Raw genomic sequence first — 16,310 nt, forward strand, 5'->3', positions numbered from 1 at the left:
TTCCTTTTAGAAATCCATGCTGGCAATTTTTGTTATGTTCTCTGTCTATGTTTTGTTATCTCATCTTTTAGCAAAGATTCCAGTGTCTTTCCTACCACTAACTGGTCTATAGTTCCCTGGATTAGTTCTATCTCCCTTTTTGAAGATAGGCATTACATTTTCCAGTCCTCTAGCACTATTCCTTTTTTCTATTGATTTTTTATATATGGACACTAATGCCTCTACTATCTTCTCGCTAGTTTATTTGGGTATCTGCCAGTGCAATCTATCTGGACTTGGGGTTTTGTCCTCCTTAAGTTCTGGTCTCCATACAAAGAGGATATTGAAGCACGGTAGAAAGAGCAGAAAATATAAGGATAAGGATAAAGATAAGGATGTTACCAGAATTGAGAGGATGCAACTATCAGGAAAGATTGAGCAGATTAGGTTATTTTCTTTGGAAAAGAGAAGACTAAAAGGAGACCTGATAGAGGTCTTTAACATTTTGAAGCAGTTCGATAGGGTGAATGTGGAGAAACTGTTTCCATTTGTGGGTGAGTTCAGAATTGGGGGCATACATATAAGATAGGCACAAACAAATCAAATAAAGATTTTACAAGTACAGTACTTTCATTACACAGAAAGTGTTTAGAATGTGGAACTTGCTGCCACATGAAGTGGTTGATGCAAATAGCATTGATGCATATATGGGGAGGTTTGATGCATACGTGAGGGAGAAAGGAATAGAAGGATATGGGGGCAGGGTGGGAAAAGGTAATTAGAGTGGGAGGAGGCTCATGTGGGTAATAAACATCAGCATAGACCAGTTGGGCCGAATGGCCTGTTCTTCTACTGTAGATTCTATGTAAATTTTGGCTAGTTTGTCTTGCTAATTTCTCCTTTTGTTCTTTAGCTGCTGTAATATCCCTCTTGACTTCTTCTACTGTTGTCATTTCCCCTTTGTTAGCCTCTTCAGTGAAAACTGAGGCAAAGTATCTCTTCAGTATCCCTGCCATTTCAGTATCATGTCCTGATAGTGATCATTAGACTGGAATTTTATGATGTCAGAAGAGGGGAATTCTATACATAAAGTCTGATCCCAGGCTGACCAACCATTAACTTGTAAAGCAGAAAATGGAACAACAAAAGGCACCAATAAGTACATAGGTATCTCCTTGTATACATTTGGGTATGAAACAAATCCTTAGAGTATACTCCCCCTGTAAACACGATAATAGCTGTAAATGGAAAGATACTGCACCTTAATGAAGAAAAGCAGATGGCCTAGAAATTGGATCGCGCTGGACCAATTTTACAGGTGTAAAACGGGCACCTAAGTGTCCAATATGGCAGGTGGCATGGCTGTGCTCATTCCGTGCCGAAAGTGTGCCGCCCGCAATATTGGATTGGGCTCATTATAATATTTAAATAAGGATTCTACACTGCACCACAACTGGAGACTCAAATCAGTGCATGGACATCACTACCTGTGGCTATCAAGGTCATGGTAGCCGGTATCTTTTACGCAAAAACCTCCCAGTTTGCTGTTTACCACTGTATCAGGGAGGTCACTGAGGCAGCAGTATGAGCTGCCATTGAAACTATTAGCTGTCAGCAGAGGCTCCATCATGGTGGGTGCCACTGTTGTGTTTATAGAGCTAACCACTCCCTTCATGTTGGACCGACTGGTCTCCATGCACCGCGCGAAGCCCTGGCACAAGATGGAGCTGGACTGCTGCATTCTCTGAGCCATTGAGCATGAGCTTACTGGCAGGCTGCCCAGTGCACCTAACATTTCCTGGTGTATGTCCGTCAGCCTTCTTCGGTAGACTGGGCCCTTAAAGACAGCATCTGAATCCTCTGCAGCAGAGTAGTATGTGATCCCACCCTCTGGCATCTGCAGCATCCTATCCCCCTGCCCTAGATCCTGTAGATTGTGGCCAGTAATTCATCACTTGAAGACCACTCTTAACCTACCCTTTAAAGAATGTGTGGTGCCAGTCTCTCAGCTGGTACTTGCTAGGATCAGACACTGCATCTTCAAGAAGGCTGGCCTCTTGTTCCTGAAGTGACACAGTGGTCTCAACATTTTTAGCACCTGAAAGAGAGATGAGTGGCTGCTGGAAGCAGCTGAAGTTTTTCATGGAGAATGTGTAGGGTGAAATAGAAGTAAGAAGGAGAAAAGATGATAAGGTGTGAAGAAACCCTGTATGACATTTCCTCTGGTGTTGCCACACTCCACAGCAAGGATTCTTCCCCCCCTCCCCCACCAACCACCTATGATGGTCAGCACGTCTTCTGGGGAAAGAGTGTGCAGGTGGGTTCGGCCTCCTCCAGTTTCCACCTTCATCCTCATGTTGTGTGCAACCTATTCCTGCAAGAAGTAAGGAAGTGCGTTAGCCTTGTGAGCTGTTTTGAGAATGTGCCTGTCATGGTCATATAGTTTGTATGTTGTGTGCAAGATGTGAGGTGTAGTGAAACATAGAAACATAGAAGATAGGAGCAGGAGTAGGCCATTCGGCCCTTCGAGCCTGCTCCGCCATTCAATGAGATCATGGCTGATCATCCAAACCCTAGCACCCGGTCCCTACACCGACAGCCATCCCACCCAAGCCCTGTTCCCGTAACCCCACATATTTAATCCCCCCTAACACTAAGGGCCAATTTTTTTTTAGTGGGGGTTGCAATAGTGGTGAGAGTGTGAGGTGCAGAGTGAGTGAGTAGGAGCAGAAGGAGGTGGAGTATGGTGCAGTGCTTGTAGGAGAGTGATAGAAAGCAGGGGAGGGAAGTGTTGTGAGCAGTGGGGCTGCAGGTGGTGCAGGTGTGAGGAGAAAATAATTGATGTGAGAGGTAAAATTTTTAACTTGACAATCCTGGTGAGGTTATTGAACTTTTACCAGCATTGCAAACATATCCTGGGAGCTAAACTCCTGGCATTGACCTCCTCAGTGACCTCTTCCCACAGGCAGCGGAGGTGTTGCCTTGAGGGCTTTCTGCCCCCAGGGGTATAACAGGATCTCCCCCCTCCTGTCCACTGCCTCGACCAGGTCCTCCAGCGCTGCATTAGAGAACCTGGGAGCCTGAGAACTCTGCCCTCCCAGGGCCTCTTACAGCCTTTTTTCCACCTGCAAGGTTTCCTTGCTGTCTGCAGCCAGACTGCACCTCCCCTTTAAGAGGGCTAGCTGCCTTTAAATGGCATCAAACGCATGATTTCCCCGCCCAGCCCCCCCCCCCCCCCCCACCCACCAAACAGCCAATAAGCAGCGTGGGTAGTGCTGGCTGCATGCCTGACTCATTATATTGAGCTGCCTGCACGAATTTCACGTTGTCCTTGCGCCCACGTGGACAGGTGTGAAAGCCCCTGGCGCGACAGTTTTCAGGCGCGATCGAATTTCTAGGCCGATGTGTCAACAATTTGAACTGTTGATTTCAAAATCACAAGAAGACAATAGCTAGCGTAGCTATAAAAAGTTAAGAAAATTAATGTCACTATTTAAAATAAGTTCAGCTGCATTCATAAGCAATATTATTAGGTTTATATATGATACGACCTTTGGGTTTATAAAACATTAAATTCTCCAAGCTTAAAATAATAGATCCTGCTATTCATGCAAACTAACATTCCAAGTTTAAATGTACTTTTTTTGGACAAGTTTTTTTTTGAAGAAAACTATATTGACTGTTCATTTTATGTAACTGTTGGAAAGTGAACTGTGTACTTGCTTATTTAACTTAAGGTTGGGTACCTGCTGGTGTTGAGCGAAATTGTGCAGCATAGTAATCATTATAAATTTGAAAACAGTACTCCTTTTGTTGGAGCTTTAATAGACCGATTATAAGTACAATTATAAGAGGGATATTTTATATGAAAGCTGGTAGATTTAATATATATTTAAACATTTTGCCACTGTTCAGAATTTTAGATCTTTTTTAAAAAAATGCCTTATTGGCAGATGATTATTAGCAGGTAAAATGTTTCAGTTGATTTACAGTTTAATAGTTATCCATGAAGATTTGGCAGTATGATAACATCCTGTCTGTTAACCCTTTGACTCCCATAAAGAAATGACATGTATCATCCACAAGATTAGGCCCTTATTTGCAGAGAATTCACTGGGCACTTTCGTGCTTAAAACATTGCTAAGTAGTGAGCATTTTTGGTATCAAAGTGTGCAATGATTTCTGTGGAAAAATGAGCCTTATATTTTTTACAATGCCTCTCTGATAGAATACCTAAGGGACATGCTTACACAAAAATAGGCTTTAATAAAAGTATGCAGCTAACCATACCCCAGTCAAAGTGTTAAAAAGGAGGCAATTCAACACAGAAGCATTTGATAACCTTTGTAGACTAAGAAATAAGTTGACTGTAAAATATTTTAGGGGGACCTGTACTTGAACTAAGATTGTACTATAATATATACTGGTCATAGAATTTCTTGATAATCCACTATAAGATGTTTTTCAATAACCTTACAGTATTAATCACATTACAATCACAAATTCTCCAGTGTGACTATTACCACACAGTAATGACACAGAGTGGTCTTTCACTTGGTGCCAGTGTAAAATGAACCCCAAAACTGAATAAATTCATTCAAATGAAATTAGCATTATATATTATTATTATAGGATATATAACTGATAACTCTTGAATGACTGTGAAGCAGTATTCTAATTGAAGCTCAAAGTTTGCTGCCCTGGTTTTTATCATTATCTGAATATTTGAACTTCTTGATTAGGTCACTAACTTGGAATCACTTCCAGTTATTCATTATTCTCAATTTAAAACACACCTCTACACCTTTTACTCTGCTGTGCTCCTATAAACAGTGACCCGGATTTTGCTGTGGTAATGACGGCGAAACTGTTAGCATTCACCGTCATTACCCCTCTGAAACTGACAGCAAGTTCTGGAGATAGCGGATGCACACATAAATGCGGAAATCCAGAAGTTGTTGTCAGTGATGCTATGCTTCTCCATAGGGCGCACTGTTGAACTCCCTGGAGCCGGCAATCATTGAGAAATCACTGAACTGATGAGAACTTAAGCTTTTACCCTGTAATATCTCTCTTAAACAACCCCGAAAAAGTTAAGTCTTGTTGAATGAGGTGTGTAACTAGGTGCTTAATGGCATACTGATTCATAATTACTGCTGAACAACTGCCTGACCCTGAAAAAATAATTTTATATGTGTGGAATGTCAAATTTTTAAAATACCATGGTTTTTAATGTATAATTTTTTATTATTTTTATTTTAAAAAGTTTGTTTTATGATATTTCAGCTTCTACCTTAATCCCGTGTGTATGTGACAATTTTTATTTCGCTCTCTAAAATGATTAAAATGATTAAAAAGTGAAGGAAAATCGGTGCATTTTACTTCCTGGTTTGCTGTCTGAGAATTCTTCAATATGATTGGCTGCTTAGCCAGCTTGATGACATCACTGTTGCTGGACGCTGGAGATCCCCTAGACTTGACGCCACCATGAAATTAACATCGGGAGAGCTGAAATTCACACCACAGAGATCTCTAGATCTTTGTGGGCAGCTTTCTTTGAGGTCAGTGGTGAGTGCCGTCACTTCGCCGCTGACCGCAAATTCCAGGCCATTAGCTTTAGCATTAGGCTTTGCCTCATGCCACTACTTTATAAAGCTCATGAGGGGGTCAGTTAGATGTTTATTTTAAGTCTATAATATGGTTTAGTTGATTGAAATAGCAGCTGTACTTTGATGGCATGGGAGTGACAGTTATAAAAGGTAGATCAAGCAAATCACGTGAAAAATATATATATAGCATATATAAATAGAGCATGTTAAATGTAACTGCAGATGCTGAGAATCTGAAACAAAAATGGAAAATGTTGGAAACACATAGCAGGTCAGTCAGTATCTGTGGCGAGAACAGACATGTTTACATTTTGGGTGTATGCCCTTCTTCAGAAATGAAAAATAGGAGGTGTACAGTTACATGGGAACATAGGAACAGAACTAGGCCACTTAACCCCTCAAGCCTGTTCTGCCATTCAGTGAGATCATGGCTGATCTGTGACTTAACTCCACATACCTGCCTTTGCCCCATATCCCTTAATATCTTTGGTTAACAGAAATGTATCAATCTCAGACTTAAAATTAATAATTGACCTAGCGCTAACTGCCATTTGCGGAAGAGAGTTCCAAACTTCTTCCACCCTTTGTGTGTAGAAGTGATTCCTAACTTCACTCCTGAAAGGCCTGGCTCTAATTTTTAGACTATGTCCCCTAGTCCTAGATTCCCCAATCAGCAGAAATAGTTTCACTCTACCTACCCTATCAGTTCCCCTTAATATCTTTAAAACTTCGATCAAATCACCCCTCAATCTTCTAAATTCCAGGGAATACAACCCTGGTTTGTGTAATCTCTCCTCGTAATTTAACCCTTGGAGTCCAGGTATCATTCTAGTACAGTATATCTACGCTGCTCTCCCTCCAAGGCCAATATAGCCTTCATAAGGTGTGGTGCCCAGAACTGAACACAGTACTTTAGGTGTGGTCTAACTAGGGCTTTGTTTAGTTGTTGCACAACTTCTAACCCCTTGTATTCTAGTCCTCTAGGTATAAAGTTATATTAATATACTCAGAAAGAGAGAAAGGAAAAAATATGTATATACTTACACACAGACAAACACAGAGAGGAATCATGAATGAAATAATGTAACAATCATCAGTAATACACAGAAGCATTAAGACATTAAAGAAACAAAGGATGTGTAAATAGCTACAACATGATTCCATCAACAAGCACACCTTCCCCTCCTAACCCCTCCCCTCTCTGCTTTCTAGCGGGACCGTTCCCTCCAAAACACCCTGGTTCACTCTTCCACCACCCCTGCTTCTAGCTACCCTTCTCATGGCACCTTCCCTTGCAAGTGCAGGAGATGCAACACCTGCCCATTCGCTTCCTCCCACATATTATCCAGTGCCCTAAACACTCTTTCCATGTGAGAAAGCAACTTCTGTGTACTTGCTTTAACCTAGCATATATTCGCTGCTCACGATTGGTCTCCTCTGCATTAAGGAAATTAAACGAAGATTAGGTGACCGCTTTACCAAACACCTCTGTTCTGTCTGCAAGTGAGATCATGAGCTTCCTACAGCCCGCCACATTAACTCCCCCTCCCACTCCCATTCCCACTCTGACCTCTCTCATTGATCTTGTACACAATTCCGAAGAAGCTCACAACAAGCTTCAAGAACAATATTGCTTCTTTCTCCTAAGCATCCTGCAACCCTCTGGTCTGAACATTGACTGCAGTAACTTCAGAGTTTAGCTTTATCCTTATTTGCAAACCTATTTTAATTTGATACCTGAGCCCAGGTTTTCAATCTCTCACATTTCCAAGACCACCCATTTCCTTAGCTGTTTACCTTTGTTTATTTAATGTCTTAATGTTGCTGTCTCTTACTTGACTGTTTTGACCATTCAGTCATTCCTCTCTGTGTTTGTTATATATATATCCATCCTTTTTTCTGATTGTATTAATCTGCCTATCTCCCTCTTATTTTTCAGTTCTGAAGAAGGATCTGCACCTGAAAAGTAACTATCTGTTCTCTCCACAGATGCTGACTGTCTTGCAGTGTGTTGCCAACGATTTCTGTTTTTGTTATAAATAATGCATGTTGGATTCAAGTATTTTTTTGTACATTATTATCTGCAGTATATAGGTCATAGAATCCTTAGCACAATTTCTGTGTTGCCAATCATAACTCTCATTTTACCTGCACTGTTGGACCATATGGCCAATTCACATGAGAATAAATAGTGTTGCTGTGTTTTGATCTTAGCAGTGGATTTTCATGAAATGTGTTTAAATGCCCTTTCAACGGAGCACTAAACACATAATTATACTTACTATTTTATATTTATAAATAAAAGATTTAAAATGTAACCTAAATGAAAAAAGTCAAGGTAAAAGTATATCTTCAAAGATCAACAAGCAATTACTGTACAAAACCCTCATCAAAACTGATCATTATGTTTTGTGTTGGATTCTGTGTGACCTTTTCTGATACATATTCAGCCAGCTGTCTTACTTTTCCTGTTTATGTAATGATAATTAAATTCCTGCATGTAGGCATATTTCACCTTAAAGAAATCTGTTTCAAATGACATCTGTTGTGTTACTAACATACAGATATATGGTGCAGTAGAAGGGTTTCATGCTGCCAATTAGTCATATTTAATAAAATAAAAAGTTACATCATTTCAAAAATATTTTACATTGAGTTTTGTTTGCTACTCTTCATAGATTATCAAAGCTTTCCGTGTTGATTTCCGGCCTCCTTTACAAAGTGCTGTCTGAGTGTAATAGACAGTTCGTACTCATTGATAGTCATACAGTAATTTTTTTTTTAAATCCTGTATTTTGCATAATTATTGAATTCGGTTTTGGTCAATTTAATGACTGTTCCACAACAGTAGAAATTATGTTGAGCAATTAGTAGCTTACAAACTGGAACGTCTTATGTTTTACGTATTGTGTATGCAAAGCTGTTACAATTTAATCTGTATGATATAAAATTTCTTGGTGATTTTAACCGCAAGAGAAGTGTTTTGCTAGATGTTCTGTTGTCTTTTCTTTTTTGTTTTTTCTTTCTTTGCTTGAACCCTAGTACTTTGAATGACACTACCTGCTGCTAGGTTAGGGCTCCTATCTGCTTTCCTAAGCCTTGTTGCTAGTCTTTATGTTGTTCTGGTTTGTTCCTTCTTACCCTGCTAACTTCTAGCTGGACTAAAGGGTAAGTGCTTCCCTGTAGCTGGCACAGGTCAGATAATCAGCACTGATTATCTGACAAATGCAATGTGTTTTTTTCTCAAATCTATCATGTTTAGAATTCTGTAGTTTAATACTCATATTTCCTGAATTTAGGTTTGACATGAAAGCTTCCATACTGCAAATCCAGATGCATGCGGTATTTGCATAATTGCCCTCTCTCTGGCTTTTATATTGTAGTCAAAGGCTCCTCTTAGTAAGACTTAGATATTTCTTAACATTTTCTAACCTCCATGCAATGTAAACATGAATTAACATCACAAAAGATGTCAGTAATATATTTATTCAATTATCTCTACAGCTAATTGACGGCTTGAAAACAGATTGCCTTACACAATGATATCATAATGCCTGTTTCTTCACAGCAATGATTAGCACCACTGTGGTAATTATAGTCTACTGCCAGGATAAGCACAACAAATAAACTCCACATTTATATACCAGCTCTGGTTTTCTGTATTCTTTCCATACTTATCAAACAACATGTGTTGTATCACATGAATGTTAGTATGTAAAGTGTTTACAATGCGTGTGGAAACAGAGGGATTATGACGTTGCTACAAAATTAGCCTTTGATAAGCATTGTACTGCATTGAATGTATTTAAACTATTAATAATCCCAATGTTCTTGAATTAGCAGTTGCCATTCAAAAATATAAGTATAATAATTCCTATTAGATCATTAATTTTATCCAAGAAAAAGCTTGAAATATAATTTCCCATTTAGAACTTACATTGAAAATGGATTGGAGCATCCAAAAAGATTGGTGTTAAAAAGGGCAATATTTTGTTAAAATCCATTTCAGTGGACTCCATTTACTTTACTGATGTCTGTTACGGCTGTTTTAGTAAAGATATCACACTAAGCCTCAAGAGATTTTAGTTTTGGAAGTTACTGCATGGAGTTTAGTTAATGCAGGTTTTACTCATAGGAGACAATAGCAAAGGTTGTGGGAGTTGGCAAATATGTATTTGGAGTATTCCGAATGCAAAACCGAGGAGTAGGTGATGCCATCCCTCCTTATCATGAAAAATACTCCTGTTTACTCATAGACTTACCGTTGGATAACAGGCAGAAAATTCCAGCACTTAAGACAGATCTTATTTGTTTCTGTTTGATGCCTGACAAATATTCTGTATTTTGTTTTATTTTGCTGTAGTGCATTTTTGGTGGAAATACATGGTATTTGTGAAACTCTGAAAGGTGCATCAGACTCCCATATAATGAAAAGTGCAAAGCAGTATCCATGTATTTCCATCAAACTTTGTTGCTATCCTATTAGATTGGTTTGGTAGTTTTGTATGCTTTAAATGCTACATATTTTATCATCAATACACTGCTGTAATATTTTTAGTATTTTCAAATTGCAATTGCTACATTTGAGGAATGCAGTACCACAATCTAGTGAATTTAATCAATTCACTTAGTGTGCATGTTTTTTTCTTAACTGCAGTACACTATAAGCCACTTATTTAAAGATACCAATCAGATGCATGAATGACTAATTTAGAATTTTACAAATTCATATAATTCAATTTTTCTTGATTTTTGTGAATTAAGCAAGGATCTAAAATAAGTTTTTACTCAAAATATAAATCAGTATTAAAATAAACAGTCAGTGCCCTCTTTGTGACTAACTTTGAAAACTGCTGGCTATTTGATCTGCGTCACATTTTAAAAATATTTTCCATCATTTACTTAAAGCAAACTGCTTATAGTTCCTTAAAGGATCCAACTAAAAAGATATAATTAGCATTTTCTGGGCCACTAGGAAATGGTGGTGTCCTGCAGTATGCCCGTCATGTTCTTGTTATGTGCCTTTATCAGAATGCTGGGATGTGACAAGGAGAATGTCATCCAGGCCAACAACATAGATATTGTATTTTTTTAAAAACATCAGAAATATGCCATAGTAGTTTTGTTTAATTTTTTTGATTTGTTTGATGAATTTATAAATCTCTGACTATGATGCTGAAAGTAAAAAGGTACGTATCTTTGATATTTACATTTTAAAATTGCTGAAAATAATGTAGATCAGTTTCTCATTAGAGCGTCAGTCCCCACAGAACATTCTCGCAGCTAGTATCTGAAAATGGATAGCTGCCATCAATCATTGTCATTTCTTCTTTTCACTTCTCCAGCTGAGGTTGACTAGTGTCATTGTTTGTTATTGTCCAAAACAGATCTTCATTCTTTTAATGTCAAAGAGATATGACATGTGCGCATTTACCAGAGGACTGTGATAGAAAGTCACCTTTTTCATGTCTGACATCTCATTGTGAACTTTCTGCAGGAAATGTTAATAAATTTGTGTGACATAAAATGAATTGTCTCTGTGCTGTTAACAAGTTAAAAAGCGCTGCTATTAAGATTTCACTGCACATTATTATCTTACATTATGAAGATTAATCTTTATTCAAATGATTTATAATTTAAAGCCTTCAAATATTGTCACATCCTCTGTGACAGCTAGTAGGTTCCAGGTTGATTTTTTTTTTTTAAAAAGCAAATTTAGTATTAACATTTTGTTTCATAGATTTGCAATCCTTTAATTCAAAGATCATTTTTGTTTTTAGGGACAGATCATTTCTGTGTGACTCGTTAAACAGACTAGTGGAAAGAATACTGGCCCACATCGGAGCAGCACAGTTTAGCTTATTGCAGATTAAAAGATGCTAATTAATTTAAAGAAATCCCTTAAAGTGCACTGATTATGAAATCTGACATTATGTAGCATATGCTGTGTGCCTTACATGGTGAATTCCAGTATACAGTAGCTTGGTGTTAACTGGCAATTGATGGTGTTTTACAAACATATCATCATTTGTAATCTTGATAAATATATATATTTATTTTTTATATATATATGTACAATTATAAAAACAGATCAAGTTTATACATAGTAACAATTCACAGTGCCCTAAAAAAATGAATAGTTCAACATTCTAACACCATACAGATACTGTTAAGTTTGGGGGTTATTCCAGTATTATTAAATGAATGGAATGTAAATAATTATAATTAATATATTTATTGCAGTTAGTCACATTCTGGATTATCTCTTAGAACTAGTGATTTGTTAATCTGTAAAATGTATCAAACGGTTAATAATGATTTTTTTAATTTAAAATGCTAAGCATCATTATAGATGTTAGTGCTGTGGTTACTGACTGACTGCTAAAATTTATTTGCTGATGATTTTCTGTAGATGAATGCGAAACATAAGCTTTTGCCTCTTCATATAATTGTCTTATCATCTGCAGTCAGACTCACTCTTCGGGACTGCAGTAATATTTTTGCATCAAAATAAAGAACACTTGAATATGATTAATTTATTCAGGGGCTTCGATGAATTAACAGATGATTTACTCTTTTCGTACATTTTTCTAATCCTGCTCATTATAATGTTAGCAATAGATTATTTACCAAAAATAATCTTCACATCTTATAGATATATATTCAGATTTTGAAAGCTGTAAAAGGGAACATCGCATTCAAAGGATTAATCTTTCCTGGGGTATACAAATAGCACCCATGACCCAGAGAAGCCATTTTTTATACTGTATCACTGGATTAAAATACCAGCAAGCCTGCTGTAGAATTCTCTCTGAATCCAATCGCATAGCAAACTTTACTCACGTGATTGTGTCTGACTCAGTGATGCATATGAAACTGTACCACTCTTGCCTCTACTTTGGTGCAGAAAGGCTGTACTTGGTGTGCATGAAAAATCCTGAATTCAAAAATGGAAGGAGTTTTTTTTTTAAGAGTCTAATTCTCTTGCAATACTAGCTGTGGCTTTATGGGGACTATTAATGTGTCTGGATCTTTAACAGTAATGTTGTGGCATAAGCCCGCAGCATTACTGTCCACGTTGAGCTGTAAAAATACGCCAGCAGAGGGTTTTTTTTCAGAAAAAGCAGCAGTCCATGTTTATGTGTTCACTCAACATTTAGGTATTTAAGCTGCTGGATTGCCTTTATGTCATGGTGCCTCTGTCTCCAAACTTTAGTACATTTAACTGTCTCTAAATATTCTTAAAAGTTACCATATTCTTCTAGTTTTGGATTTAAAATGCCTACATCAGTTCATCTTTTGTCATGTCATCACCAGTTGATAAAGAAAATAAAGTGTTAATGTTCAATGCCTATTTTAGTCAAAAAAATCTGAATGAGAAAGAATTAAGTCACATTATATAAACGATGGACTCCAAAACACTGAAAATTAATTGCATTTAAACGATTGCATGTTACTGACGAGTGTTAACTTTTTTTTCTTGATGGGGTATTTGAGCCTTTATGGAATAACACTTATAAACTTTTTTTTTGCGGTTTTCAATTAAAATTTACTAAATAGGATACAAGCACAAATGAGAAGAATATGAATCCAATGTCTGCAGTAATACTTCTTGTATTATATTTTGTTCTTTTAAATTTGCAAGTTTAACACATTTCAAACCACCATTGTTTTATTTATTTTACCTAAGTAATGAAACATTGCTTCATTACGAATTGATTTTCCCTAAACAGAATGCTAGCCTTGACCATTAATAACACTTGTCAAAACTCACTCATCTTAAGTTTAGCACTAAGGCGTTACTACTTTGGGAAATGCAAGTGGATAATCCTGTGACCTGTAGGTAAACTAAAAGCTAGGGATGCACAAGACAGTGGTAAGAAGGAGAGAGATTTTTTTTAAAGCATCTTTATTTGCATAGCATTTGGAGAAAAGCCCATGTAATGGGAAACTGTATGTAATTAGACAGTGAAATCTGTCCTTCATTTGACTTGACGCATACAAGAAAATACCAGTGACTAGGGTGCATCTGACCACACCCAGAATGGCTTCTGTTTTTGTTTCTTTGGCTGATTATAGTATTTTAGCTCCGCATGTTGAGATTAATTAGTTAGTCCCTAGGTGGTTGTGCCTACAGGCTTCAGTTTGAAAAGAAAGCATGAATGCTCCTACTTCATTAATTCATAGCAAATAGCAGAATGTAACCTTGCTGTGCCAGTCCTTTCTGTCTTTTTTGTTTAACAGTACAGATATAGTGTCAGACTGTTTTTCATCATGAATCCATTTTAATCTGCAATGAAGTATTCTGAATAATTTCATTGCATATATTAACCATCTATGATTTGACAGTCATTTGAGTTGTAAAGATTACAATAATCTTCTGTTTTATTGATGCCATTAACTTGATATAAACAATACATTTTGCATATTAAAATGTAATCTGTATGCATTTAAAATGATTCCACTCGATATCACTACTTCCTTCCGTTGATTGTATTATCTTTTGCCTTTTTGTCCCTCCTTCACACACGTTAGTCCCCATAACCGTACTAATAAATTTGATCGGATATATGGAATAGACCAACACAGATGTTGTCAGTGCAGCTCCTCAGTCAATCCACCAGGAGGTGCACTTGAGCAAAAAAGATCGACATTCAGGTATCCCAGCCTAGTCTGGAATTCCTTCATCCCCCCGCCCCCACCCCGGGCTGCTCAATATCAAAGTTATTGATATGTCCATGTCTTGCCAGTTTATTTGGGCACTTTATATATTTCTAAATAATTAATTTTGAAAGTGCAAATAAGAAACAAAAATATGATACCCAATCTACACATTCACCAACATTGTTTGAAATCTGGTTTCAGTACAGTTTCCCAGGCCTTATTATGGTTCTAATCTTAGTTTTACACCAGCATATCACTTTTAAGTCTGATTCTATTATAAAACAATTGTGATCTCATTTTTGTGATGTACAGCCTGTACTTTTTCAAATAAAATATTCTCGCTTAGCTCCTCAGAATTAAAATTTGATATGAAAACTGGTGTGACTAAAACGGACCAACAATGGAAACAACATCTGTTTTATTAGTTTTTACAGTACCTAGAAGCAAAACAATCCTTAAATAAAATCTGAACTAGAATTGCATTCTGTGGAATGGCAGAATCTATTGTGAAAAATAATCATACAGTAAAAATATGTTAATTAGTTATCAGTACACTTAGTATGGTACTTAGTTGGAAATAGGGGTATGTGCAGTGTGCATTATATTTTACATTTAGGTTGTACTGGAATTTAATATAATATTCGAGGGATAAAATCTATTGCATGAAAAGTTTTTGGAAAGCAAAAAATGAATCAAGCCCAGGGTAGTTAGGGGGGTAAATAATCCTAAAAAGCTTGCTTGCTCAGTTTATCTGCTCAATTGACAGCTTTGAAATCTTTCTCTAAGTATACTCTTTTCTGTATATGTGCCTGGCAAACAGATGCAGACAGAGCGCAGAAGCATGGGATGGATGAATTTATCTCTGCCAATCCTTGTATGTTTGATCACGCTACACTCTTTGAAACACTACAAAGGCTGACTCTGGACCACAGACTTAATGATTCCTATTCATGTTTGGCAAGTATATTACTCATTTATAAAATTATAACGCTTTCGAAAACAATGGGAGAATTATTTGAGCTGACATATTTGTCATTCTATTTTAAATAGACATAAAAGACCAAAAAGTATACACTGAGGTGGAACAGCTAATATTACATATATTAACATACTGGCAACACAAACATTACTTCGTAAGTCTTAGGAGATTTCAGTTCTGCTTCATGAAACTAATGCCATTCATTTTTGCTGTAGATTTCTACACTTAAGGCCTGGACTTTCCTTCATTATCCCACCCCAGGTTGGGAGGCATAGTGGTGGAAATAGAGGGGCGAATAGGGGCACTTACCGCTGCCTCTCCGCCCGGACCTTCATTACACTTCACCACCCCACCGGGACAGCCATTGGCTGCTCTTCCCTGTTTGCTGCATGCAAAAGCCGTCAGGGAGGCAGGGCCCAGGTTGGCAGTGTATTTACCTCCCATCCGCCACTCGTACCACTGCTTCCCCAGGACCACCAGGTAAAGCCTGGCGGTACTCTCCAGGCTAGCGGCGGGAAGGCCTGGAGGAATCCTGATAGAGGGAGGTGCCGAGTAATGGCTCCTCTCTCGCTCTGTTTTTCTCTTATTTTCTCACTAGCTGAAAGCCTGAGTCTTGACCATGAACTTTAGTAGACGATTTTCTGCAGTCTTCTGCCTATTTAAACTGGCCTCTCGCCTCTCAGTTGCTGCAGTGGCAGTCTGCCATGAATACTTAATGACCCTGACCCAGCAAATTGCGCCTGGGTCTTGGCAGGGCTGGGGCAGTGGGTGGAAGTCCTGGTTGTCCCTGTAGGGGCAGATTAAAGAAATTCCAACACAAAATCTTTGCTTACATCATGCTCATATAGTATAACAAAGTAGCAAAATATTTCTTAAAAATATAATTGTGTTTAAAAGTTTAATGTGCAAGCTGACATTCTAAATGGTTCTCTCTCCTCAGCCACTGCACCCTCCATTTAAAAAGTGATGTCATCAGCACCTCTTCAAAAGATCCATCCTTGCACCCTCTGTCCTTGAAAACTATCACCCCATCTTCAACCTCCCTTTCCTCTCTAAAGTCCTTAAACATGTTATTGCTT

At 37.7% G+C, this 16,310-nt stretch overlaps 1 protein-coding gene across 15 annotated transcripts in view; it reads left to right on the forward strand.

The window, feature by feature from the left end:
- cadpsa (Ca2+-dependent activator protein for secretion a) overlaps positions 1-16,310 on the forward strand; it is a 583,962-nt gene that overhangs the window by 372,536 nt on the left and 195,116 nt on the right. For all 15 annotated transcript variants that reach the window (XM_086001517.1, XM_086001514.1, XM_086001512.1 and 12 more), the window contains exon 12: positions 15,073-15,209. In XM_086001517.1, coding sequence (XP_085857643.1) covers positions 15,073-15,209 — 137 coding nt within the window. The remainder of the gene's footprint in view (positions 1-15,072; positions 15,210-16,310) is intronic.

This window comes from Somniosus microcephalus, chromosome 11, assembly GCF_052327205.1.
Source record: "Somniosus microcephalus isolate GS21.2 chromosome 11, FLI_Smic_1.0, whole genome shotgun sequence".
NCBI classification, from domain to species: Eukaryota; Metazoa; Chordata; class Chondrichthyes; order Squaliformes; family Somniosidae; genus Somniosus; species Somniosus microcephalus.